General features: G+C 39.0%; 1 protein-coding gene across 1 annotated transcript in view; it reads left to right on the plus strand.

Moving 5' to 3' along the window:
- The window catches only part of TGFBR1 (transforming growth factor beta receptor 1), a 40,005-nt gene extending 16,356 nt beyond the window's left edge, over positions 1-23,649 (plus strand). The window contains exons 5-9 of the mRNA XM_059476347.1: positions 4,621-4,788; positions 5,302-5,458; positions 12,062-12,186; positions 12,821-12,951; positions 14,298-23,649. Coding sequence (XP_059332330.1) covers positions 4,621-4,788; positions 5,302-5,458; positions 12,062-12,186; positions 12,821-12,951; positions 14,298-14,423 — 707 coding nt within the window. The 3' untranslated portion in view covers positions 14,424-23,649. The remainder of the gene's footprint in view (positions 1-4,620; positions 4,789-5,301; positions 5,459-12,061; positions 12,187-12,820; positions 12,952-14,297) is intronic.
- The last annotated feature ends 2,954 nt before the right edge of the window (positions 23,650-26,603 follow it).

Genomic DNA, 26,603 nt, shown 5'->3' on the forward strand with positions numbered 1-26,603 from the left:
GTGCTAACTGAAGAATGTTCATGTGATGCCAAGTGCAAGATTATGTATTCGTTCACAGCAGCAACGTCTGCAGAGGGTTGGCATCCATTTCTCTGTAGGGCTGACTTTTGAATGTATTCAGAAGTTACTGCAGTCTGCCTGGAATGCACAAAGTCATTAGACTGCAAGAATCTGTGTGTCTGAGGTACTGCAAAGATACAGTATACTGCTGAGACACAGGAGTACTAGTAATTTTAAAATTAGCAAAGGACTAGTAAAAGAGCTGTAGAACCAAGGCATGCTTCAGTTCTTGCTGCTGCTGAAGGCATTAATAAGGTCTTTCCTCTTACCTCAACTGCAGTTTTTCACAACTGCTGAGGAACATCTGGCTGTCTATTTAGTGTAAAATTGGTGGAAGGGGTTCCTTTGGGTAGGAGAGTGTGTTTGGATTAGAGCTTGTGACTGAACTGCTGTTTTCGTTCCTTTTTCTACTACACTCTTTAGATTGTCCATATGCCTTAATGGCATATTCTTCTTTTCTGCTTCCCCAGACCTGTGTCATGTTCAGAAGGCTACAGCAGCTGGTCCAATCTGTCTGCTTCCCATCCTGTAATCCACTAGGAAATGGGTGCTACAGTTAAGGCAGCTTGAGGGCTGAGAAGTAATGAATGATTTTAATTGCAGTTGTGGTCTGCCTGACAATTTGTGTGTTCTGGGTAGCTCTTTGTATAGCAAGTGTGTGCTAACTTCCAAATTCTGCTGCGTCAGGGAAGTTACTTTCAGGGCCATGTGTTGTCTTGTTTTGTGCCATCTAAACACATGAAACATTTTTGTGCATGGTTTTTTGTATTGTTCTTTCTAACCCAGTTACTTCAAGGTAAAGTGTGTCAGGGACTACTTAACTGTACTATTCTAGTAACAAAAGAGTAGTGTCAGCAACCACAGTTCACAGTACTAAAGGTTTCTCTGCATTAGCTGGCTGTAATCTTAACTGGCTTTAGCCTGAGGAGAGGGAATCTGCACAGCTCAAGTGCTTTTCATCACTGAGTCAGATGACTGTCAACATGATAGAGTCAAGCTGTTATGCTAACAAGACACCAGTCATGCTCTAGTCACTGACAAAAGTGCTATCTCCCTGAATATCTCCTTTCTAAGAGATTTCTAGTGGGAGATCCTATCTGAATCTGATTTTTTTCAGAGCTTTTTCCTGGTTTTTTTCCTAATATTACATTATCAGTGTGCCAAAAAAGGCTAAATATCTGCTTTGAGACACTTTGCTACATAACACCACAGAAAACATTTTTGTTTCGCTAGTGTTGATGTGGAAAAACCAAACATTTTTCACTTAGGTGATTTCCAATCAATTGAATTTAATTGAAACTTGATATTGTAGGGCACAAATATTAATTCAAACAATTCAACAAATATCAATTCAAACAATTATATATTTGATATAGCAATTGTATAAATTCCTTTCTTCATGAGTCAGCTCTACTAAGACAGATTTTGCTTGAACATTAGTAATGTTTTCCCCAAACTGTAATCAGTCTCCTGACAACAAATCTGAAAGCTTCTTTTCTCAGAATTTCAATGTTTATTTGGAGTTTAAAATTAACATCTTTTAGTTCTGAGTGTCCTTGGTGGTATAAAATACTTTCAGTTGTCCTGAAATAGCTGAAATAACCATAATTGATCTCTTAAATATGTTTCCAATAACACATGTAATTTTTTTGTTCATTTTGAATATTCTGAAATTATTTGAGATTCTTGATCATTGTGAGTTCATAAAATAAATTAGATTGCCTAATCATGGAAAGCTGGGCTACTGTATGTAATTACTATTGAGTGTAATTACTTTTTCCTACCGGATAATGCAAATCCTGTGATTGAAAGCTTTATGGCAGATGCTGTTTACTGTGCAGCTAAAAATACTCAGCTATTTTACAGGTCAGGTTAATTATTACTTGGTAATAATCAACTACTGTCAACAGAATAAGAAGACTTAAGTTTATTGTAACATGTTCTGCTTAGAGTGCTAAACGAATGTATGGCTTGTCAATTATAGCAAGTCAAACATTCCCTTCTGATAGCTGGACACTCGACCTGTTGCTGCATTTCAGCTTGCCTGTAATTATTTATATAATTGATTTTGATGTAACACTGTCCCTTGTTAAAATCTGGTTGAAGGGTCACAAATATGGCACATAATAGGAAAGAATCATGGTTCTTCTCAGACTGGATGGTAAGCCCAGTTTATATTCCTTCTTTGGAAGGAAGTTGGAGCTTGAATATTAAAACTTGCAGGTAATACACAAGATAAGGCTGAATAGAAGAGTCTGTAACCAGCAGCATATTCCCCTTTTAGGAGGAAATGTAGTGTTGAGAGGGGAGGAACGTTATGCAAAGGCACCATAGTCTTGAATCAAAGCTGTGATAATTCTTCAGAAACTGACATATTTCATAGAGGTTTTTAAAGACAATAGGTTTCGTAGACTAAGTAAAATTTGTTTTAAGTTTTTCTGTACAGCTAGGTGGCTAGTACAGACAAATGCTGAGGTATCCCAACCCTAAGAAACAGGAGAAGAAATAAAATACAGGACTAAGTAATGAATGTGTATGATGTTAATGCCCAGGAGAGGATTATTTCAGGCAGTGTAGGATCATAACTGATGAAGCAGTAGAATAAAACTGAGTGAAGAAAATATTCTCACGTGATAAGGTTAGTTTACTTGGAACTTCTGCAGCTCTTTGTATATTTAAGAGCATCTTTTTGTGCCTTTGAACTCATACCTGTTTCTAGTGATTCTGTAAGACTGTTTAGTGAAACCAGTACTCTTGGACTGATTCCTCAGAGACCATAATTCTCTTAGGAAAAAGTCACATTTAATACTGTGCTGAGTTCCATGAGTTTGTGCTTGGATATTGCCAAGTAGCAAGGCATGCAGCAGTTCTAACTGAAAAATAACTTAAGATTTTTTTTTTAAATATTTGATATCTGTGTTCCTTTTTAAAAAACAGCACTTAGGCATCCCAAAAGACTGTTCCTGCAGCACTAGTGCATTTTACCAGTCTTATACATGTAGCAAGCCAGAGTTGTCTTTCCATTATGGGAATTGTTTGAGTGTATTTTTCTTACCCTGAAGTATTTGGAGTCTTTTTAATTTTGGTAGATTTTTTTATTTTTATCTTTTATTTTTAGATTTTTTTAATGTCATCACTGACTTCCCTAAAAGCATCCAAATAAAAGGGATGTTTGCAAGTTTTCCCACTCCCACCAAAGAGTTAAGTTAAAGATAAGCACAAGTGTTTCTATAAAGGTGGTTTCTGTCAATCTTTAGAGCAGGCATTTTGTACTTCTGGCTTTTCTAGACAAGAGTGTTCTTTGGAAAGTAAATTTTTTTCAGTATGTTTGCAATAGGAAATAAGTTCTGAACTTCTTTCCTTTTTTCATGTTCTTCATGTTCTTGAGCAATCTCTAGGGACTATCACATAATAAGACATCTTTTTGATTTGTGCTGAGTGTTCTCACTTGTTCTGAGAGAATAAGGGCTGTATTATTCAGACTAGGAGTCCAACAGATGTCTTTTATGGGATAACTGCTCTTCTAAAGAGATAAAAAATTCTTCTGTAAAACTAGCTGGCTATAAAAACATTTTTCAAGTCTGCCACAGGAGAGGTGCTTTTATAACACAACAAAATTGGGAAACCTATTCAGTGGCAGGATTGTTCTTTCCTAGGTATATTTCTACTTCTTAGGTAAAAAATACTTTTGCTCCCATCTTGATTTGAATTCCTTTGACAGTCTTCTTTCTGTGGCTTAAACTTAAAGGTATTTTGTGTCGCTGCTTTAATAATGTGAACAATTAAGTTCTTATATGTCATTTGTATGCCTTGGGATAGTTACAAATGTATTGTGGCACATCTTGTTTGTCATAGTTCAATCAAAAATCAAAGCAAACTCATTTCCTCGCTGTTTTTTGCTTTCTTTACCTTTGTGCCTCCTGGAAACTTCAATTTTGGCCAGCAATTTAGAGGTCATCGGAGGCGGGATTTAACTTTGTGTCTGATTGCTGCTTGTAAGCTTCTACTCTAGGAGGAAAAATATTTCACTGTGGGAATTGTCTCCCAGGCTGATAGGTTATGGGAAGAGTGAAGGAATCAGGGAGCAAAGTTTGAAACACTTTTTTTTTTTTTTTTTGTGATTAGCCTGGACAATATTGTGCTAGACTGATAGTGATAGGATTACTTTTGGATCATGCATTCAGCACTGTTCCCTGTGCCCCACTCTAGTTGGAAACCTAGGGAAAGGCAAGGCCTGGCTAATACCCTGAACAGTTCACCCTGAATATACACCTCAGAATTATAGTGACATCGGTTTTCTATGGTTTGTGTTTTAATTTAAATACAAGAATATTCACTAAGCTTTTCAGAAACTCTCCCATGGTGTTACCAACTGTTGCAGAGGCATTAAAGTGTTACAGGAATAGAAGAGCCTGAGACTAATAGTAAGAGTCTAATTTATAGAGGTTACTTGCAGATCATAATTTGTACTTCATAAGTGTTGTATAGAAGTAGAATATATTGTTTATTTGTCATATATGTGTATGTATGTGTAGTATTCATGCCAGTTTTATTTTGCAGACAATGGTACATGGACTCAGCTGTGGTTAGTGTCAGACTATCACGAGCATGGATCACTCTTTGATTACCTGAACAGGTATACAGTAACAGTGGAAGGAATGATAAAATTAGCTTTGTCCACTGCCAGCGGTCTTGCTCATCTACACATGGAAATTGTTGGCACACAAGGTAATCTTACAATTATTCTGCTTATCATGTGGATATTACTGGTTGGTTTTTTGTTTGTTTTTTTTTAAATGACACATAAGTACCTCGTTCTACTCTGTGATGATTTCGAAATTCACAGAACTTCTTAATTTGAAAGGCTTTTTGCCTTCTTTTCTCTGGTATTGTGATGTAACAATCCTTCGTACAAAATACCTGTTAAAAGGCACCAAGAAATGGTGCATGTAGGATCTTCTTAACTTTGAGTTGAGATAATGTTTGAGTAGGATGTGTGTGCAATAAATACTTGCAGGAAGAGGGAACAGAGCAAGTGGGGTGTACAGTACACATGAAAGGCACTTTCCTGAACAGCCAGACAATCTACAGTAAATGATTTCAGGAGGTATCCTGGTGCACATAAAGTGTCAGAACTGGAAGGAATTCTGTTCCTTCAAACAGAAGCTTGCACCAGGCTCAGAATAAAAGGAGGTTGGTTTGGAGGTTTTTTTACAAATTCTCTTTTTGTTTCCTTTACAGGCAAACCAGCAATTGCCCACAGAGATTTAAAATCAAAAAACATATTGGTGAAAAAGAATGGAACATGCTGCATTGCAGATCTAGGATTAGCGGTTAGGCACGATTCAGCTACAGACACAATTGACATAGCCCCAAACCACAGAGTGGGAACAAAAAGGTAAAATCATTTATGTGATGTATCTGGCAACGTTTATGATAAAATGCTTTGGTTTTTCTTGTCTGATATAAATTTGTGTTGATAGAAATATAAACAGCAGGAAAATGTAATGGCAGATGGAGTTCTTAGGCACTTTTTGTCAGCTGATATTTCAGTTAGGTGGTAGGCGCTTAAAAGGCACATTCAATGCTGGCTTGTGTAAAATGCTGAAAACTTGCTAAATGTTGTAGGGCACAAATATTAATTCAAACAATTAAGAGATTTCATGACTGATGATTTTAGAGACTTCAGTGCTCTCTTTCTCCTTCTTACCATGTATTGCATGGAAATCAGGAGTGTAAAACAGGATATTGGTAGTGACAGTAAAAAGCTGTGGTTGTCAGTGTGAAGCCTTGTGTGGAAGAACATACAAGGTGCAGAGTCTTGGACACGGGGCTGTCTTGGAATCATATTTTTTAAAGAAATGCAAGAAGTTAAAACAGTCATCTTTGTCATTTAATGCATAAATAGAATCTTAAGTGGATGAGTCAATATAGTCTGTCTTAAAAGCTTTTTCTGAATTTGGAAATAGAGATTTTTCTTGCCCTAGAAGAATTCAGAGCTGTTTAACTGAGTCAGCACAAGTGCAATAAAACTTGCTGTGAGTAATTTATCATTGGTGAACCTTCAAGCAGTAATAACTGGAAGCTATAAATAAATTTCCCTTAGTAATCCATGTAGCTATACAGCATACAGACGTAGCAGCACTAACAGTGAACCACAGCAAGCATTTTGGATGTGGGCAGCTTTTCATTCTTCTGATGCCTAGAGGTTCAGTGCTGTGTCAAACTGGAGTTTGACACAGCACTGAATGTGTGACAGCTAAGCAAGCCCATATGGCTTAGCAGTGTTTGAAAAAATTGTGTTGATGTTGTCCAATCTCCAGTTTATATATCACAACCACTTTTTTTTCTATATCCCTTTAGTAAGTGATACTGCGAGGTGGGAGGTTGATTGAGGTTTTTACAGTGAACTGGGATGCCCCATGAGCTATGTCTTTGTGGAAGGGAAAAAACCCTTAAACATTATTTTAAGGCTCAGTTAACTAAAGCTTTTAGAATATGTACTGAAAATTTATTTTACTGATGTGTACACTGTGAAGTTACTTTGTTCTAAAGCTCTGCTGTACTAATCCTTTGCCAGTTTTAAAAATACCACACAAATGGTCAGGCAAGATTTATTTTCTCAACTACTTCTAAATTATAAGGAACTGAGTATTATTCTTTCTCAAAGTGTCCAGTAGCAGGCTTTTTTCAGAATTCATCATTACAAATTTAGCTGCATGCAGGGCACATGCCACATGTGATTTTTGAGTTTTCTACTACACCTACATGCAAAGGAAAATAACGTACAAATCAGTTACTTTCTTTAGTCTTGGCACTGGAGAAAGCATCCTTTCAGCTGTGTTTGCAGTTCCCACTTACCGGATCTTTTCTTGCATAGGCATTATTAAATTGCTTGTTCATCTGTCTTATGCTTCTTCACAAGGGAAAGCTGTAGGAACTCTTGCTTGCTGCAGTGGGCAGCAGGAGGACTAATCTGTTTCCCCTTTTAAAGACATTAGTCATTTCTGCCTCTCTGAAAATTACTCGTTCTTGTAAAAGACTTAGACCATTCTTCTTCCTCTTGTGCATTCTTAGGTAAGTAACTGCACCTCTGATTAATTTTTCATAATACAGTTCATGTCTTACCTGTTCAGTGACAGTTGTAACTCCTACTGATTGCCACTGCTGGTACCTCTTCTGCACATGGAAGCTTTGTGTACAAGTTCAGGGAGATTTGGTGAAGTCTGTTTTTCTAATGATTGTTGTAAAAATGTATGTCTAGGGAGCAAGCAGACTTACTCTTGTGTGAGTGATCAGGGTGTTGAGTCAAACTGATGATCCCTCTTTCTGACTGAATTCTCTGACTTTATTTCTTTTCTGTTCAGAGGCTTAGCTTTACCAGAGGGGTGAACTGTGTGCTTTCACAGCTCAGCCTGCAACATAAAGCAGGGAATGTGAGCTTTAAACTGAGAAGGAAATAGAATCTCTCTCTCACTCCCTGAGGCAAGTAAAAAACCCTTATTCTCCTCCTATTTTTTTAGAAGTGTGGCCCAGCTGTTACTTTTGATAGTTCAGATACATTGTGTTTAAAAAGAAGTTTGGCAGCTAATTCTTACCATGTGTGCTTCTTAGAAGTTTACCTAAACAAAATATGGGCAGAATTCTACCTTGTAGAGTATAGGCTTGATGAAAGGAGATGCCACATGACATTTTGTGTATGGGTCTAGTTGATGACACAAAGCTCCCTATATGTTGTACAAGAAATTCAGACAACTAGTACTGGGCTTTTAGAAGAGATGGGAGAAAGAGGTCAGCAGGCACCCTAAGTTTGTCAAGACCATGCTCAACACACTTCATACCCTTCTTTGTAGACTTATCCTTTTGTTCTTGGATGATATTGAGCTGCAGACCTTGCTCAGAAGGTCAGAATTACTCTATGAAACAGAGTTGCTCTCTCCAGAACCTGAAATACCACTTCTGCCAGGCAATGCATTTCCAACACACAATCTGACAAGGAAATGCCTACTTCTCTCCCTTTTGTGTAACAGCCATGAAATGGCTGAGCTGCTGACCTCACTACACAACCTCCTTGCCTTTTGCGTCTCTTGTTCCAGCAGTAATCTCTCAGCAGTCATTCACCATTCTGTGTCATGGAAGCCAAAGCCAATCTAAATGCACTGATGGAGGACCACGGTAAGAGGTCAGTTTGCCAATGGAGCTCACATAGAGGGGGGATTTTTTGCCACATTCAGGCCTCTTGTGGTCTTTCCTGTTAAAAACCTTGTTCTTTGGATGGTTCATGGAAGTCAAGAGAATCTCCTTTACTGTGTTTTTAGTGTTTCCGGCTGATATCTTGCACCATGGTTGGGGTTTCTAGTTACCGTTTTTTCAGGTCCATCACTCTTTTCATCCTCATGGCATCTTAAGATAGACCAAATATTCTTTCTGCTAGGCTCCAAGATAATCACTTAGTGTCGAGCACATGAAGTACCATAAGAGTATCCCATAATGCAGAATCCTTGGAGAGCATTAAGGTGTTCACCACAATCTTCCATTCTTGATTAAAACATCTTTGATATGAGTGGACCAGAACAATTTGAACCTCACCCATATCAAAGATTGCCTCACCCATATCAAAGATTGCAACAATACTTAATACTCCACTTCCATTCAATAAATACTGTCAAAGTAAACCTTACACTCAACTCACACAGTTGTCCTCTGCTTGTGCTGTGTTTATTACTTGTGAGGAATTTGTATGTCTTAGGAGAACTCTCATCTCAGCAAACTTCGTTGAAGTTCTGGGTAATTCAGAGCAAACGCAACTATTTGTTGCAATTTTTTACGTATCTTGATAGTCCTTGCTTCCTTATATCTATGTAAGTTCTGTAAGAATATCTGTAGAACCGAGGGAGTTCTGAAATTCCTTTTAAGCAGTGTGTCTTGCATTCTGCCTACCATCCCTGATACTGGAAAAGAAAATCCTACAATGCTGTTGATTAAATGAAACTATGTCTAGGCATCTGTGGCTGTTCCAGAGGCAGAGCTATTGCCTGGCACTGTATTCCACTCCAGTATTCTGCACTTGTTGCTTTTTTACCTCTCAACACTGCTCTTCAAAGCCCAGGTGCGACTGTTGGCCTGCTTCATTGGTATGTCAGCCTGAGACTGCTGGGGCGGTGATGTGGAGGAACACACTGAACTCAGCTAAACATCACATATTGAATTTAGCTTCCAGAACCCAATCAGAATGAGAGAGCAGTGCTACCACTCATGTTGACTTGATGCAGTGCGGGGGACGGGATAGGTATAAGTCCAATGGTGTCAGGAACCCACTAGCCGCGGCAAAATATCCAAATATGGATAACATTGTAACCAGACCAGTGAAGAGATTTTTGCTTTTATTTCCAGCACATCAGTCTCAAAATACAAAATGGAGACATGGCAGCTCACTGATCCACACCAAAAAAATGTTTCTCCCAACAGGGCTCATACAGCAATACATAAAATAATCTCAGACTAGAATTCAGCCAATCAGACACAGAAAACACATATTGACAAGCATTCTATCCAATCCCACAAAGCACACACAATGATAGTTAAAACAAAGACTAGTTCATAAGAGACAAAGAACAAAGTTCTATTCATGCTAACCTCTAAAGATATACATTAAATAACCTTGTTGCCATCCTAAAGCCAATTCCACAGAGACCTATTGTAGTTTGTCACGTCTGCTGCTTGGGAAACTTTTCTGCTTGCATGGGAAACATTTCTGCTGTATTTGCAATGCTAACAAAACTTCAGTCTGAGGCCTACATACTTCTTTTAACCATTTCTTAAAAATCCTCTAACCTTATGGATTCCAACAATGCAGCAAATAACATTCACTCTTTCCAGCAGCCAGCAGGGATGCTGCTGTCAGTAGCTCTTGCAGTAAGGTCTGCACTGATGTTTTGCTTGGTGTTCCCATGTCAGACTTACTCACTAAACAAGGTAACAATCACTTGGATGCTATCATGGGTTTTCAGGCCTTGTTTCTTAAGAGAAACTTGGTTACAAGGAGCTGTTTCTCCTTGCAGGAAATGTGGGTAAACCAAATTGATGTGCACAGTTGTTGATTTGTAACCCACATAATTTACTAATTTTTTTAAAAAGCATGGTTTACGGTGGGATTTGCAAACTGTATGATGAAAAATTGGGTACTGCAATGACAGTGGGCTTTTGTCAAAAAATTTTTAACAGTGCTGGTTTCTTAACCAGCACTTCTTGTCTACTCCTGCTTTAGGCTTGTTAGGGGATATTTTAAGTGGCTGCTATAGTTTTTCAGATTACAGGAAGTGGGGCTTCCTCTAGCCTGACCCTTGGAGCCCAGCTGGTGTGTTCCAAAGGGCCAGGGCTCTGTTCATCTGAGGCCCATGGATATGGCTGCTGCTTTTTTCCTTGGGATCCAACCAGTCATACACTGACACATCTCGTACTGATAGGGCTGATTATACAGATTGCTGTGCACCATGTGCTGTCTTCAACACCCACATGAAACACTGTCAGAACTTGTATAAAACATAACTATAGACAGCCAAGTCTCCTGCCTTCTCTTCAGCTGATCAGGATTGAACTTCATTAGTGAAAGTACATACTCCCTTCTGCAGCCTTACAAATCCATGCATGTTTATGAGCTGCTCAACCATCTATCCAAGGCTTGCTGTGTCTAATGCTCTGAACTCCCTGGATCTCATACTCACCAGCTGGGTTAATGCACAGCAGCAAACAGCTGATGTATTTGTATGCATGCCTACCTGTATGGATTCCCTCAAATATCCGCATGGGCTCTTGTCCTGGCAAATATCCCTGCCTGGGCTGCCTGGATGCTGGATAGACCAGCTTGAAGGTTGCTGGTTAATTACAGTCCTGCACACCAGCTGTGCAGGGTTGGAGAAATGCAAATCTTCTTGCTCAGCCCAGCAGCTGGTGCCCAGGCACACAGACCTTGCAGGCTGTGACTCCCACTCCAGGTGCTGGTGCTGAGAGACCCCTACTCTGTTTTTCTCATCCCCTTTCTCTGCTCTAGCTAGTGCCTGTAAGCTGTGACCATGAAGCCTGTGATCCATGGTTTTATTTCAGTAGCTGAAGCAGACCCACTTATTTGTTCCAGTTGCTGGTACGAGGGTTTCCTTCACCTTCTATCAGACTACAGTTGCTGGCCCAGAATTCATTCACAGAATGACCACTAGCTCCAGATAGGTGCTCTTACCACCTGCAGACATGCTCCTAGGACCTGTAGTTCCCCTTCCAGCTACTGATGTTGGACCTTTCCTTCTCTGTAGTTTCAGCTTCATCCCTTGTGCTGCTGCAGCTGCTAGACCTGAACAGACAGAGCCATGCCTGCCTCCAGCTGCTGACAGTTCTTAGAGAGCATGTGCTCATGGGCTTGAAAGTGAGATTGCACAGAATAGTTAGGATTTAATTAAATAGAATATACTGATGAGCATGTGCAGACTGGCACCCTTTTATGCCACAGGCCCTTTTGCTACCCTTTCCTATCTGTTGTCACACTTCTGTTCCCTGTGTCCTGAAGGTTCCTTGATAAGCATAGTGTAGTTGCACAGGCCTTCCTTCAATATCCTCAATCATTGTGGTGTTCTTCTTTCCCATGTATTAGCAGTCACAAGGTCCAGACTGCACCTCTATAAAGTTAGGCCTGGAGTTTCTCAATAGCCTGTCAATGAACAACTGGAGACTTCTGGTCTTTGTCACTGTCTCGGTTGTGTCTTCTCTGTCAGGTTTATAGCTCTAGTTTATTGTTTCACATTTTACTTATTCCCCCTATTTATCTGCTTGTTTCTCTTAGTTTACTTATCCCTTTACATTGAATTGTCTCTGATTGGATAATCTTAATGAAGCAGAATTTTCTTTTATCTCCTTTTCCACAAAAATACATTATTTTGTATTTGAGCTGATCAGTAGTGCCGAATTTTTTATATTCTTAAGTGTTTATGAAATAATTTCTTTTTCCACACAGGTACATGGCTCCTGAAGTCCTAGATGATTCCATAAATATGAAACATTTTGAGTCATTCAAACGAGCAGACATCTATGCAATGGGATTAGTGTTTTGGGAAATAGCTCGGAGGTGTTCAGTTGGTGGTATGTGGCAATCTTTATAAAATGGGACATATTAGGGAATTATGAGGAACTTAAACTTATTCCGGTTCTGAAAACAGTTTGCTCAAAAAACAGTGCAAAGTAATAGCCAGTTGATCTCAGACTTCCTAGTTGTTAATCCTGTAAATGATAACTGGTCAATTCAACCTCTTTCTAAATGGACAGACCATACTTGTTGAAGAAAATAGGAAATATTCTTCTTTTTTTCCAAATATTTACATAGAGGGGAGAAAAGGGTAAAATTTAATACTCTTGTGAACAAGAGGCAAACACCACAAGATCTAGCTATAATGTATTCAGATAAATCTATATCTTATTTAAAATGAAGCATGCTGTTATCAATCATGTGCTCTGAAAAGCATGTTTTTAGTATAGCATGTGAAAGATTTGATGTAGCTTCTATCTCTTCCAATTTTATAAATTTTAGATCCTTTAAAGGTAATGTAAACACTTCTAAGGTGTAAAGATTTTTGTTTATTTATTTGTCAGTTGTTGTGATGTAACTTTTAAAAATGAAAACCAAGAACTGGTAGGGTACTGATAAGGAACACAGTAAAAAGCGAAGAATACATAATCCAGTGTTAGCTAAAATAAAGCTATTTTCAACCTGTTACAGGAATCCACGAAGATTACCAGTTGCCATACTATGACCTCGTTCCTTCAGATCCTTCTGTTGAAGAAATGAGGAAAGTTGTGTGTGAACAGAAGTTAAGGCCCAATATTCCAAACAGATGGCAGAGCTGTGAGGTATTAACTAACCTTGCTAAAGCTGCTTTAATGGACACTAGAGCTTTTAGTGATTTCAGTGGCTTAAAAATCATGCTTATTGTTGAAGGGAGAAGAGCTGCTTTTAGGAGAACTTAATTAATTTCATTCTAATCATTATGGTTTTATTAAAAGTATTGTTCCTTGGTTATACATAAGTATTTAAATGTAATTTCATAAAAATTAATAGCTAACTCTGCATGGAGGATTCTAGGATCCCTTCCTGTGAAGCATAGATGATGCTAATAGAAATTGCAGCTAGTCTGAATTCCATTATGCAGGAAGCATCATTGTAAATAAATTGTACTGTGTCTGGCTGGGATTGAGTCAGTGTCCTTCATAGCAGGCTGCATAATGCTGTGTTTTGGATTTGTGGCCAAAAGAGTCTGATAGCACACTGATGGTTTAGCCGTTGCTGAGCAGTGCTTACACAGCTTCACGGCATTTTCCGTTTCTCAGGTAGGTTGGGGGTGGACAAGAGCATGAGAGGGAGCAGAGCCAGGACAGCTGACCCAAACTGCTCAGAGGGAATATTCCATAGCATTGCTCTGTCACAACCAGTGACTCACAGATTGGGGCAACAGCTTCAGTGTGCTGCAGGAGCAGTGAGGTACTGATAAGGAGGAGGTGCTTTGGATAGAGGAGGGAACCTGGGTTGTGGCATGTGTGGAATGAATGCATGGCTAAGAGTTGGGCAAGAGTGCACAGGAAGGAGAGAAAGGTGGTGAACGCACCAATAAACTGTAAGACAGGTAGTTATCAGGATTAAAATGACTAAGGTAATACAGCTTTCATGGTACTTTGGAGCTGTTACTTTATTTAATCTGCCATTTTTGTTATTTGCCTTGTTACAAAGAACACGTAGAAGGACTCAGATTTCAAAGACTGGCTCTCTGAAGGATAAAAATACTTGAAAAATTTTTAGAATCCTTGCAGAGCCTCAATCTGAGGAAGACAGCTCATGAACTTAATTGCTATGCATTGAAGTAACTCCTTAACTGCAAGTACAATTTAAAAGAGTGTATTTTTGTCTGATGTGAAAATTCAGAAAACAGTTACAGACAAGCTAATAGTTTTTCATTAAAATATTATTTTCATGGGCCAAAATCTACTGAAAAATATCAGGTTTGCTCTACAGTGTTTAAAGAATTTTACTTTTCTGTAAATAAAGTAAGTTTTTTGGGGTTTTTTTTAACTGTACACTCTCCTATGCACCTGTAGTACTAGTAATGGATTTCAGAAATGCCTGAAGAGTCTAAGACAGAGCAGCAGTTACATGGGCTACACTGGAACAGCAGTGCATCCAATGACTTGTGTTTCCTTTGCAGGCATTACGAGTAATGGCAAAAATTATGCGGGAATGCTGGTATGCCAACGGAGCTGCCCGGCTGACAGCTTTGCGCATTAAGAAAACATTATCACAACTTAGTCAACAGGAGGGGATCAAGATGTAATCCTGGATTTGCTACCGAAGAACACTGTAAAAATCCCTATCTGCACCAGAGTGGCGTGCTAAGAAGGTTAATTGTTCTACCTCACTGGGGGAACAGAAGGATATTGCTGCCTTTTAGTACTTCATAGGAACGTCACTTAGGATTTTTGTGGATGTGCTAAACAATTGTGTTGGGTCTTTCTGTGCACTATGAACCTCTTTCCCAGGTTATTTACAAAACATCATGTACTCTAGTTTCATTAATCTATAATTTTTTTCATTTGGGAAATTGATAGCTGGTCTTGGCTAGTTAACTGTGCTAAAAGTAGGAGGTCACTTCTAAAATGAAACTGGTTTGCTATTTTGTTCTACAGTGCATTGATGGCTCTTAAAGCAACTTTATTCCTGCCTGGTACATTGACTACTCTGAACCACTGTCTCGATTCCTTGATTCAGATTGTGAATGTACTATTGGAGTAATATTGGAGTATATACTATTGGAGCTAGCTATTAAGGTGGTGCATCTTTTGGACTCTTACCTTGACTTACAAATTGACCTCATTCAGTTGTGGGAACATAACTTATGCAACTATACTTTATACTGGGTTTTTTCCACTTTTTCAGAACATTACATTGCCTTCAAAATAGATTGTATTACACCAGTAAGTGCCACTTTTGAGTCTTTTAATGCAAAATAGTAGGGATGTACAAAGCCTATGGTACTTTTGGTTTCAAAAATACAAGTTAAAAGTTGTTCCTTTGCCTAGCTAAGTGCTAAATCTCACTCATTGCAACAGTGAGTACATAATTGATAAAATATCTGCAATTTTACCAAAATCTGACTCTTGAAACCACTGTAGGAGTTTTAAATAGTGTAAGCTAGTAAATTCACTGTCATATTTTGTAATTGTCAAGTTATGAGTCATAATTATGTAGATTTTTTTTTTAAACAAGTGGTACTTCTAAAATGCTTGAAGTATCTATCTACTTCAGAAAAGTAGCAAGAAAAGTAAAATGTTAAGGGAGATTTTGCTTCATTAAATAAGTATGAAAAGCATATTTTCTGTGCAGTTCTGCTGAGTCTTAAGGCTCAAAGAACAATATTTGCAATTACACAATGATTAAGTGCACCTGTCATTAGAGAAGTTATTTGGGCTTTTTACTAGACAGTTCAAAGCTGCTTATAAGTTTTATGTGCATGTATGTTGTGTGTGCCTCATACACAAAGTGGTGAGCTAGAGAAGGTGGTGAGCTGTAGGTCTTTGGATACAAATATCAGGGGATTCCAGCAATCCTCTTCATTGTTAGAAGAACAAAGCTTATGACTTGTGTTGTCATAAGAACACAGAAGAATATGCATGGCTTTAGTCAAGATTTCCCTGAGTTTTTAAGAGTATTGTAATATTTTCACAAACTTGTTTAGCAATTAAATTGCATCCTGCCCCAATGTACAACAAAAACCTGCTGTTACCAGGATATTTTTTAAATTGCAATTTTAGCAAGAGTCTGGTTGGCCTTTGGTTTCATTCATGTCCAAAACATAGTATTTCAGTATGCAGATGTGCCTGGTAATTAATATGCTGCCTAACCTGCCACTCTTCAGAACACATCAGTGCCCATCTCATTACGCAGCACACGTGGCAACCTTTAACTCAGCTTCCCGCTCATCCCTTGGCATAGAGCCCACTGAGAGTTTGTTACCAAGAGGGTGGCAGTGGCAGGTTGGTTGCTGGCAGCAGCACAGTCGAGCTCTGTGCCCTGGTGATGTGTGGCAGCTCAAGCAGGAAGAGGAATGAGGCCCAGGAAGGAGATGCTACATAGGTGACACGAGCCTTACCCAAGAAAAGCCTTAACCGTTAATTTTTGTTTATTTCTGTATTCTTACTGCTTGCTTGGAGGTGAGTTTAAACTACGTCAGAATTACAGAACTTCAGAGGTCAAACTGCAAATAATGAAATGCTTTTGTCAACAGCAAAATGGATGAGTTTATTCTTACTGGAAGACAGTATACAGGAGAAAAGGGAAAAATAAGAGAGGTTCTTAGAAACCAATTAGGCTTAAACATACATGCAGCTGTCACACTTATGTTTGGCATTATCTGACAAGTGAGGCTTATGTGCTTCAGGCCTCTGTCAATCAAAACCGGATTAAAAATTACTTCATGTAGGTATTTTAAATAAAATATGCCTTTGTGTGCATGGACAGTTGTGCACCACAGAGTTTTTCAATTAAATGTTAAAAAAAAATTGAATATTACAGAACTCCCGAACCTCTTTTCTTGGCAGCCTCTCTAGCAAGTTCAATGTATCTGTACAGATACTTTAAAAAAACAGGTTATCCTGAAAATAGATCAGGGTCTCCATCTAATTTCAAAGGCTTCCTAGTTAGCAATTCAACTTTTTTTGTTTTGTAACTTTGTTACATTTCAAGTTTTCATAGGTGTCCTGGGGTCCTTACCACAGATACGAATGGTACCGGTCCTACTTCAGAAATATCAGGCTCCTGGTGTGCCTCAGATCTCTATAGTAATTTTGGTAGTAACAGGAGTGTTCACACTATCATTAATCAAATAATTTTCATGGCTCTTTTTAGCACCGACAAAACCTTATCAGCAAAACATTTAATTTCCTAAAATATACAGAACAGTTCTGTTGCATTTTAAAGAGGATATACAGCAACTGGACAGCTTCATGGCATGCAGATGGTTCTGTCAACAGTGTAACTGTGTGTTATACTGTATCAACCACCTGCAAATCTTCGCTCTCCTGAATTGCTCTTACTTTGTTCAAGATTTAGCTTTGTAATAGAAGCTTGCAAAAACAAAGCACAGAAGGATGCTTGACACTGTGTTATGACCTAAGGAACAGTGTTTTAGAGCAACCTTATAATTCCTATTAGGCTGCAGAACAAGAAAATTGTGAATAGAGCTATATGTATCCTCAGTTCTGACACCACAACTTCAAGGTTTGTTCTTCTTTTCCGTTATATGAACACCTTTTACAAAGGCTGTGTCTGTATATATTATGTAACTTTAAATGTTACCTGTGTAAGATCATATCTTGTATATATGGACACAGGTACACATAAGTATTTTTTAAACTAAGATTGTAATATCACCAGATCTGCTCTTGGAAATCCAGGGGGACCAAAATATTTTAGCATTCAAAATATTAATTTTGTATCATTTCAAGTATATACCAAAACAGTTTCTGATTAATATTGATGCAAATGTTTATTGTAAATATTACATGCATTACACATTCACTTAAGTTTTGTGGATTTAATCAACTTTACGTTTTAGTAGCATTGAAGCCTCAGTTTGGTTTACAGACTTGTGACCAGATGGATATGGACATGGAGAACAAGGAGCATTGGAAATAGTCTGATGCTGAAAAGCCTGAAATGTCATTTTTGAAATGCTGGAATTCTTCAGGGACCCTCCAACCTTAAAAGCTGGAATTCTGGGATGTTTCTCAAGCAGACTCTCAAAGTATGACACACTGTCACCCTCCTATGGTTCTGCTTGTAATCCTAAGAAAGACTTTGTACATAAGTAAAGACATTGGTATCGACTGTATGGGGAAATGAAGGTGTCAAATGAAGTAAGAGGCTATTTTATTTTTTCAGTAATGGCTCTGAGTGTGATTGCCATGAAATTCACCTTTTAGTTAGTTCCTAGTTTATATTGTGCCATTGAAATGATTGCAAGATGTTAATCATTTTGTTTAAAAAAACAAGCAAACAAAAAAAATCCCTTCACTATATCTGTTGCTTTAAACTCAAATTACCTCTTAAAAGACCAAGGTACATTTACCTCATGTGTATATAATGTTTAATATTTTTCAGAATGTTCTCCAGGTTTGCAGTTATATGTTTCTAGAAATATGGGTATTGCTAAATTTACAACTTCAGTGGTACTAAGTGTATTATCTGGTGCCCCAAAACACTTTATTTTCTGTATTTTATTGTATTAGCAAGTTTGCTGCTTTGTCACTGTAGCACCTGCCCTTACATAGCTGTGTGGATACTGCCTTGTAAATTTTACTTTTTGGATGATTTGAGGATCCTGTACAGATGAGTGTCACTTTTTTAAACCTTACCAAATTGTGCATTTCCCTTACATTTCTGAAAATATGTATTGTGTTTGTAGAGTATACATTTCAATGGGTTGTAAATAGAACAGTAGAAGAGTGGATGCTTATGTTAAGTGCTAACACTACAGTAGAGAGATTAAAGCAGTGAAAATAAATAACTTTTTTCAAAATGCATGAATTGTCTTTCAGAACAAGAAGTTGCAGGTAGATACAGGTTTGTGTGTGATGTTCTTACCTGCTAATATGTGTGTTTATTGTGAGTTCCTTTCCTCAGAAGGAATTTCTTCTAGTACAAAAATGCTGAAAGGATTTGCTACTGCTGAGGCAATCCACCTCATCTGTGCAGTATGTACATAGTGCTAAAGTGCCTGTTCGTCCTTGCCTCCTGCAGTAATGTTGGTGCAGGAGCATTGCTTGTGTCTCTCATTTCCTGGACAAAATTAGTAATGACAAATTGTTCTCTCTCTATGTTTGCATAAAAATAACATTAAGTCTATTTTAGTCTGTTTAGGCAGCTCAGCACCTCAGTGCATCCCATAACTGAAAGTAAAATCTGCTTGTGTTGGAGTGGAGTGTTTCTGTGCAAAACTCAGTTTCAGGCTGGTGTTACATTTCTGAAGGAAAGTGGCTATTTAGACACAACAAAAATAGAACATCTTGCCCTCATCTGAGTTTAGGTTCATCCTTCAGTTTTGGCTCAGACAGAATTACCAAAAATTACTACTTTCAGCAAACTTTCTCCACAATGGGAAGCTATAAGGTGTCCAGATAAAGCCTATAGCTACACCAAAATACTGTGTTCCTTTCAAATGCTTTTACAAGAGCAATGATTATTTTGGTGAGAACACATCCCTCTCCCATGAGTGGCTAAAGGAAAGCCTTTGCTACCCCTGCAAGCAACCAAAACTCAGTAAAATCCTGGATCCCTCTACTGCATTTAGTAGTAGAGGAAATGGGTGGCCTGGAACTAACAAAACAATGTTGCTGTCTACCAAACTTAGGTTTCATGACGCAGTTTTCTCTATTTCAAGCTTTGAGGGCCTGAGCCTAACAACTGAAAATTCATAAACCACAAGCAATTACCACAAGTAAGTTAAATGTGAGGATGTTTTAGGTTCATTTTAGAGGAGACACTGAATTCAGGAGATCTGCGTGCTGGTTTGGATTGCAAGTCAGCGTAGGGGGTGGCAGACTTTCAGCTGGCTGTTTTGCACAGTATAATTAATTTTTAAAGTGTGTGACTTTTGAAAGAAATTGTTTTTAATACCCACTGCATCCAAAACCTACTTTCTATAGGTGCAGCAAAGCTAAGAGTATATACTTCTCTGCAGTACCAAGTACGTTCTAGTAATTTCCTTCTGTCAATTTTTGTGGCATTGGTAACTGATGCACAGTAATTGTAGACTAGCATAAGGGTGGTCCTGGCAGAAAATATATTCCTTTCAAATAGGAAATCAGAAATTCCAAATCTCTTGCTCGGTGCTCTTACTAGCTTTTTTTATCTATGCAGCTAAGCCCTAATGTTTTTACTTGAACAAACAGTGTTTATTTTTTTGCTGAAGAAGGGTAACTGAAATCTCACACTGCAAACCCCCTTATCAACATGATGGGCTGCTGGGGTTTTCAGTCTTGTAGTTCTGTCTTGGAGTGACTGGAGTTGTTCCATGTCTTCTAGGTTTGAAAAAAAAAGAAATGTTGGCATAGCATTTCCTTTGTCAACTTGCCTGGACTGCAAATAAAATCCAGTAGTGCTCAAGAAACCTACCCCCTTAAGTCTTCCTCCGAGTTTCTTAAAAATAAGATTTAAATCCCCAGTCTCTGAGCTGAATTGGTACCTGAAATCATTACCTCTCTTGAGAGGAAGAAAAAAAAAAAGCCAGAGCAAACCATACTGATATGTTCCTATGCATGATTGCAGTGTTTTATTGGTATTAAAAGATTTCTCAGTAGAGATGAAGAGTCGGCATCCTCACAATGTGTTTCTAATTGGCTCAATTAGGAAAATGAGAAGAGCTCTCCCACTTGCCAGTAGCAGAAAATCTGTGTAAACAGTTGAAGAATCAGGCATATGATACTCAATTTTATAGAATATCAGATATATTTGTGTAGATTTTTAAATGAGGAGTGAAGAAGATAGGAATATGCCTTTAAATCCAAGCAAGATGCAGAACTTGTGGGATGCACAGTGAAGGAAAAAAGGACCGGGAAAAAGGGAGAGGTTTAGGTGACCTGGAGAGGAGTGAGCATGGGAAAATAGAGGAATAAAGAGATAAAAAGAGTGGGTCATATATAAATAGCAGACCAATCAGTGTGCCAGTCTGTCTGTGCCCAGCACAGCCTCTTCCTTTATTTTTAAATCCCTTCCTGCCTAAGGAACTCAGTTCTGGGGCTGCAGGGCTGTCTGAGCACAGCAGCTGGAGCCAGAGCACAGCAGGGAGGTCCTGTGGGTCTGTGGAGAAGCAAGGGGAAAGAGAAGAGTGAGCAAACTCGAGTGTCAGCAGCAGGAGTGTGACCATAGGTCACGGATGCCCGTGTGTCCACAATGCCAGCAGTGTGGCTCCAGGCACGAGCGGCTGGAGTGGGACTGAGCCCCAGGCCCGGAGCCGGTGAGACTAGGATTGGGACAGCTGCTCGCAGGGTGTGCGTCTGCCTCTGAAGATGTGGGGGTCCTTAATGTTGGCTGTTCTGATCTGTCCTTATGTTTTGGTGGCTCTGCATTACCTGCTAATGTGGATAAGCAGTTACTTGTTTTCCGTGAGGATTTGTGCCCCAGTGCACTGCGCCAGTCCTGAGATTGCTTGCCTGGCTCTTATAGCTTGGGCAACAGAAGTTTGTACATCCAGAAGTGAGCGTCACTGTTTTGATTCTTGGCATTGGTCGTCAACCCACAGGGGCTAGAAAACATCTACTTTATTACAGTATTAAATTAAGTATCTGAAAACCTAGAAAGCAAAGGCAATAAACAACTGTCTTAAGAAAAGGTGTAGAACAAGAGTTAGTGATAAATTCCAAGTTGACTCTGTGTTGTAATAATTTATCTATTGCTAATTTGCATTAATAAAATTTTCCCATTTCCTTCTATACTTTGGGTGTGGGAAACATGTGTGTAGTCCCACTGTTCAGATTCTTAATTAGTACAGGAATGGGGTAAAGAATGGCAAGAATTCTGTGATACTACAGTTGCTGTCTAATTCTTACATGTTTCCAAAGAGTGGAATCAAGCTGTGTTTCTTTTGGTTTTTGCCCTCCTGTGGCTTGGACTCTCTGACCTACATCTTCCATGAAGATATTTTTGTTGTTAATACCAGAAGGGCCAGTAAGACTCAGCTCTGGACAATTCTTCATGGCAGGGAGCTACCTTTTTCTTACCTTTGTTCAGGAAAATGTTTTGCCTATGCTTTTTTTTGCAAAGATAACTCTTTTCCATGCTAGATGATAGAAGGCTTTAAATTATGTACTGTGAGACCTGAGCTCTTGCAGAGATCCTCATTTCCATCTATCCAAGTCTGAAAGGTCCATGTACTGTTGGTCTCTTCACTGCAGTAATATTGTCAAATTGCTAATTGCCATCTCTTGCAAAGGCTTCTTGTGCAGAGGCTCTCATGATTGCAGGCATGCAGCCTCCTAAGCCTCATATATTTGCTGGTAGAGCATGCTGATAAGCATGGCCCTTTCTCAAAACCCTTGGAAGATTTTTGAACTTCTCCCTTGCTGCAGACACTCCAAACCCACCTGGACACATTCCTGTGTAACCTGCTCTAAGTGACCCTGCCTTGGCGGGGGGCTTGGGCTAGGAGATCTTCAGAGGTCTCTTTCAACCCTAACAATTCTGTGATTCTGTGAACTTCAACAAGAAGAAGAGAATATTGCAAAGAAAAACATATTACAATTTTTTTAACTACTTCAGGCTGTGTTATCAGTATATGCAGTATGCTCACAGCCTCTCTCCTAAAGTTCATCACTTCTGGTTCTTCAAATAAGCGCGTGCTTGAGAAGGAGGGGTGGATGCTTTGCTGCCTTTACTGTCGCTGCAGTCGCAGGAGGCTTGAAGTACAATACTGAGGAAACTCATATGGTAAAATTTACCTGAGAGCTTGCATACAGATAATCTCAGTGTAAATGTACAAACAGGTAAGCCATTTTAAAGAACATTTCCAGGAAAGTAACTTGTCTCTGTTGATCATTCCGCTAGTCTGAGTTCTAGCTCAAAAGCAATGGTTAGGTTCTTAGTGATGTCTTCCTTCGAAATGATGTGTTGCTACAGCCATTTTTGCAGTTTCATGTAGCCAGATGTGTTTTGTTGTCTCCTCTTCCAATGATGTTGCGTTCAGCAGCTGAAAATTCTTTTGAATTGTTTTTAAAAGAAATAATTTATGCTAAGGCAGTATATTTAAGAACAGATGTTTTCTTTAGACCATTTGAAACCTGGATGAAGTTAAAGAAACTTATTTGTGGTTCAATTGATGATAAATGTTTAGATATCACTGTTTTTCACATCATGCCACTCATTTGTAGAAGCTGAATGACAGCTTGGGGATTTTTTTCATCCAGTGGATCTTCTCTTTTGGGAATAATTATCTTAGTATTTCTGTGTTGCACTTTCTGTGTATTTAGTGTTGTAGTATGGAGAAAGACAATTCCAGCACTCATCTTGCTGACTTGCTTACTTCACTCCTCTGTTTTAGCTAACACAAAATTCTTCCTGCTGTCATGTGTTCTGAGTCACTGGCACTCAGTTCTCCGTCTATCCCCACAGTTCCATTTCCTACTCCATGTCAGAAAGCTACTTGAAAAGCTGGAGGCAGTTGTTTTGGTTTAGTTGATTTGAAAAGGGTCTTTTTCTCTGAAATTTCTCAAGGTTTTCTTGCTTTTTGTACAGCCTGGCTCTTTGCTGGAGACTTTACTGAGAAATTTTACCCAGCAGTTGTATCTCCCCTTCTTTGAAGTCCTACCATGATTGTGGATGAAGGGAGAAGAATTCTCACAGACCTCTCTTGACATGAGCTCCCTAACTTGCGCACCCCTGCACACAGAATACTTCACACGAGGTTGTTTTGCTTTTGCTTTGTCCCCTTACTCCTCCAGGTTTACAGGGTGAAACATCTCTGTTGTGTGCTTGAAGTTTGCATAATAAAATATCTCTATTGGTACGGACTATGACTCCAGTATCCTTAATGTTCAAAGCCTCTGCAAGAATTTTACACATTAAGCAGTTCTAAAGTGTACAGTAAAATACAGCAAAGTGTAATGCTCTATTTCTTCTGTATAATTTTGTTTAAAATAAGTTGTGATTGCAAGGTTCATGGGATGACTTACAGAAGTAGACCTCTGTATTGTTTATGATGCCATCCTGGAAAATATCTGAACTCAAACTAGATAAAATTCCTAGATAAAATTTCATTTCCAATGAAATTGCTTTGGTGGAAAAGGAAGGAGAGAGAAGACTAGAGACGATTCGGTGTTATCTGGGGTGAAAGGATCATTACCATGTTATCCCTCTTTTAACAGTAAAAAGATAGCTGCTCTGGTTGGAATTCTTAAAATCTGTGCTTTAAAGAATTCTTTGTTTACAACAGCGCTTAGGGAAACCAAAAAAACAGAGGTAAAAATAGAATCAAATCAAAAGACCAGTGATGTCACTTTGAAGCTTGTCAACTTCAATATAAACCAACATGTTTCCTTCAGTGTCCATCTGTTAGACATGATTACTAAGGCAGCTACACCCTAAGATAAATATAAAACTTATGAGAAACTCAAATATTTATAGATCTGGGTTGGTTTGAATTTCTCATTTACATGTTCATACAGTCCGGGGTTATGACAATTCTTACACATAGTGACTGAGCTCCTGAAGATTCATATTTGATCAGGAAGCAAAGAGATTTAGAAGAAATTTGAAAATATTTTTTCTGCACTCCTGAAGGTTTTAGTTGCAGCCACATGCCTTATCTAAGTGATACTGGAAAAATTAGCTGGTCTGCTCAAGGCAAAGACATACTTCTGAATAAGCAGTGGTGTTGAAGGAGCTTCCAAGACTAGCTCTGTGTGACTGATTCCTGAGGCAAAACTGCTCTGGCAGGGGTCTGGTCACTGGGGGGCTGTGTGTTTTCATGTGGTTGTTTTTCCTTAAAGTCTTGAGCACAATTGGAGCTGATGTATATAGGCCAAAGTTCAGGAAGGTGTCATCTCTCCTGTGAGTTGTTTACTGTGTCTAAGCTGGAGTGCAGGAACTTTATAAATTATTACAGATATTTCACTTATGAGTGACTGATGAGGTTGTGAATCAGTCCCTCAAATACAGACCTGTGTGCATTTTCTGGCTCCCTGTCAGCTTCTTTCAAACTATCTCCTGATAGTTTGAATCCTGTCAGATGAATCCTGACATTTGGAAAGCAGGAACTACAAGTCCTTGCAAAGCATGTGACTGTGGGCCTGAAAAAGATGGTCAGGCTGAAGGGACATTGCTTATCTCAGTTTTCTCAAAGTTTTCTCAGACTTTGCAGGATTGAGAGAAGAAAACAAAGCTGATTCTTAAGCAAAGATTTTCATGTCAGGCTGTTCTCAAAAAAATGCATTGGAAAATTTCCTAAAAAGCAAGGAAGCTTTGTCTGAAGTCAGAGATGATCACAGAGAAGATAAGAGATGAGATAGTTTTCCATCACTTGGTGTTGCTTAGGCACAATTTAGTGTGGATTGATGGTTTTTTACCTGGTCCAGTACCTCCACTCAAGTAGACAAATATCCATGTATTCACAGGTGAGACAGTGACACACACACTCTGAGAAAAAGCCTCATCTCTCTTCCTTAAGGAAGGCTTGGGAGTCATTTGACAAGCTAAAAATAATTATATAGAGAAAATCATAATAGCAAGGAACATAAGACAGGTATTTTTAAAGGTCTAATAAAGAAACGGCCATGCAAACACATAGACACGGTCTGATGAAATAAAAATTCAAAAGACATGGATATGACAAATCAAGGATGAAAATTCAAGGCTAAGAAAGTGAGAAAGAAAGAAACAAAGCTGTATCACTACAGTTCTCATGCCATCTGTGCATACGAGGAGGTGCTAGACAGAATTTTGCTGACACATCCTATTTTGAAAGCAATGTTGAAGATAACACAAGTAGTGCATTGTCTGTACTGTAATTTTTGATCTTTCATACAGAAAATCGACCCAGAATCAGTTTGTTTTTATATGGGCTTTGAACTACAGCAACAAAACCATGTGCAAACATGGCTTGTTGTAATCTGGACAGTTGGAACACGGAGATACAGAGCAAGTTCAACGCTCCAGTACAGAAGAGTGACACGATAGCCACTGAAGGAGAACACACTCCATATCTAGGAGGAATGCCACGACTCTTTCTATATACCAGACATCTATAGTGAAAGGACATAGAAGAAGCGGGAAGAGACTGATGTAGTAGATTACGTTTCTGCTGTGAATGTGGGGGAAAAGTTACTCCAGATTATTCCATTCTGTGAAAGGTGTCTTGCTGATGGCTTATGGGAGCCAGAAAAAGCAGTGAGCTTTGGCATCCTGGACTGTGACGGGGCTTCTTCCTTTGCTTTCATGGCACACCACAGATAACTTTATCTTGTAGCAAGTAATGCTGGGCAGCTTTAACCTTTCTGTCTGCAGACACAGTCCATGTTTTAGCCTCCCACTGCATGCTCTGATTAGCCCTACGGTTACTCAGGAAAGGACCACATTAATTCATGTGGGACAAATGCACAGGGAAAGCGTAGCCCAGTAGTGTATCAGGGAATGTGAGTACCCTCGCTGCAAGTAGGACAATGCCAGCATTGCTAATGATTCCAGACTCCCCACTGCAACATTTATGCATTCCTGGCTGGAAAAAGTGGGTTTCCATTCAGGTACATTTTTGTGCATGCATGGTCTTATCATGGCTGCAATGCAGCAAAGCTACACTTGGATCTCCTGGGAAGGGGAAGCTTGTTCTGCCAGGAGGTCTCTCACTACTGGTGTTTTTCCTGGGTTTACGGCGCAGTCCTCTCCTGTCCTGTTCCAGGAGTCCAGCTGACAAATGACGTCCAGGACTGCATTCTCCATAAGTCAGGTTGTTGCATTTTGTTATGGCCAC

The sequence above is a fragment of the Ammospiza nelsoni genome, chromosome 1 (assembly GCF_027579445.1).
Source record: "Ammospiza nelsoni isolate bAmmNel1 chromosome 1, bAmmNel1.pri, whole genome shotgun sequence".
NCBI lineage: Eukaryota > Metazoa > Chordata > Aves > Passeriformes > Passerellidae > Ammospiza > Ammospiza nelsoni.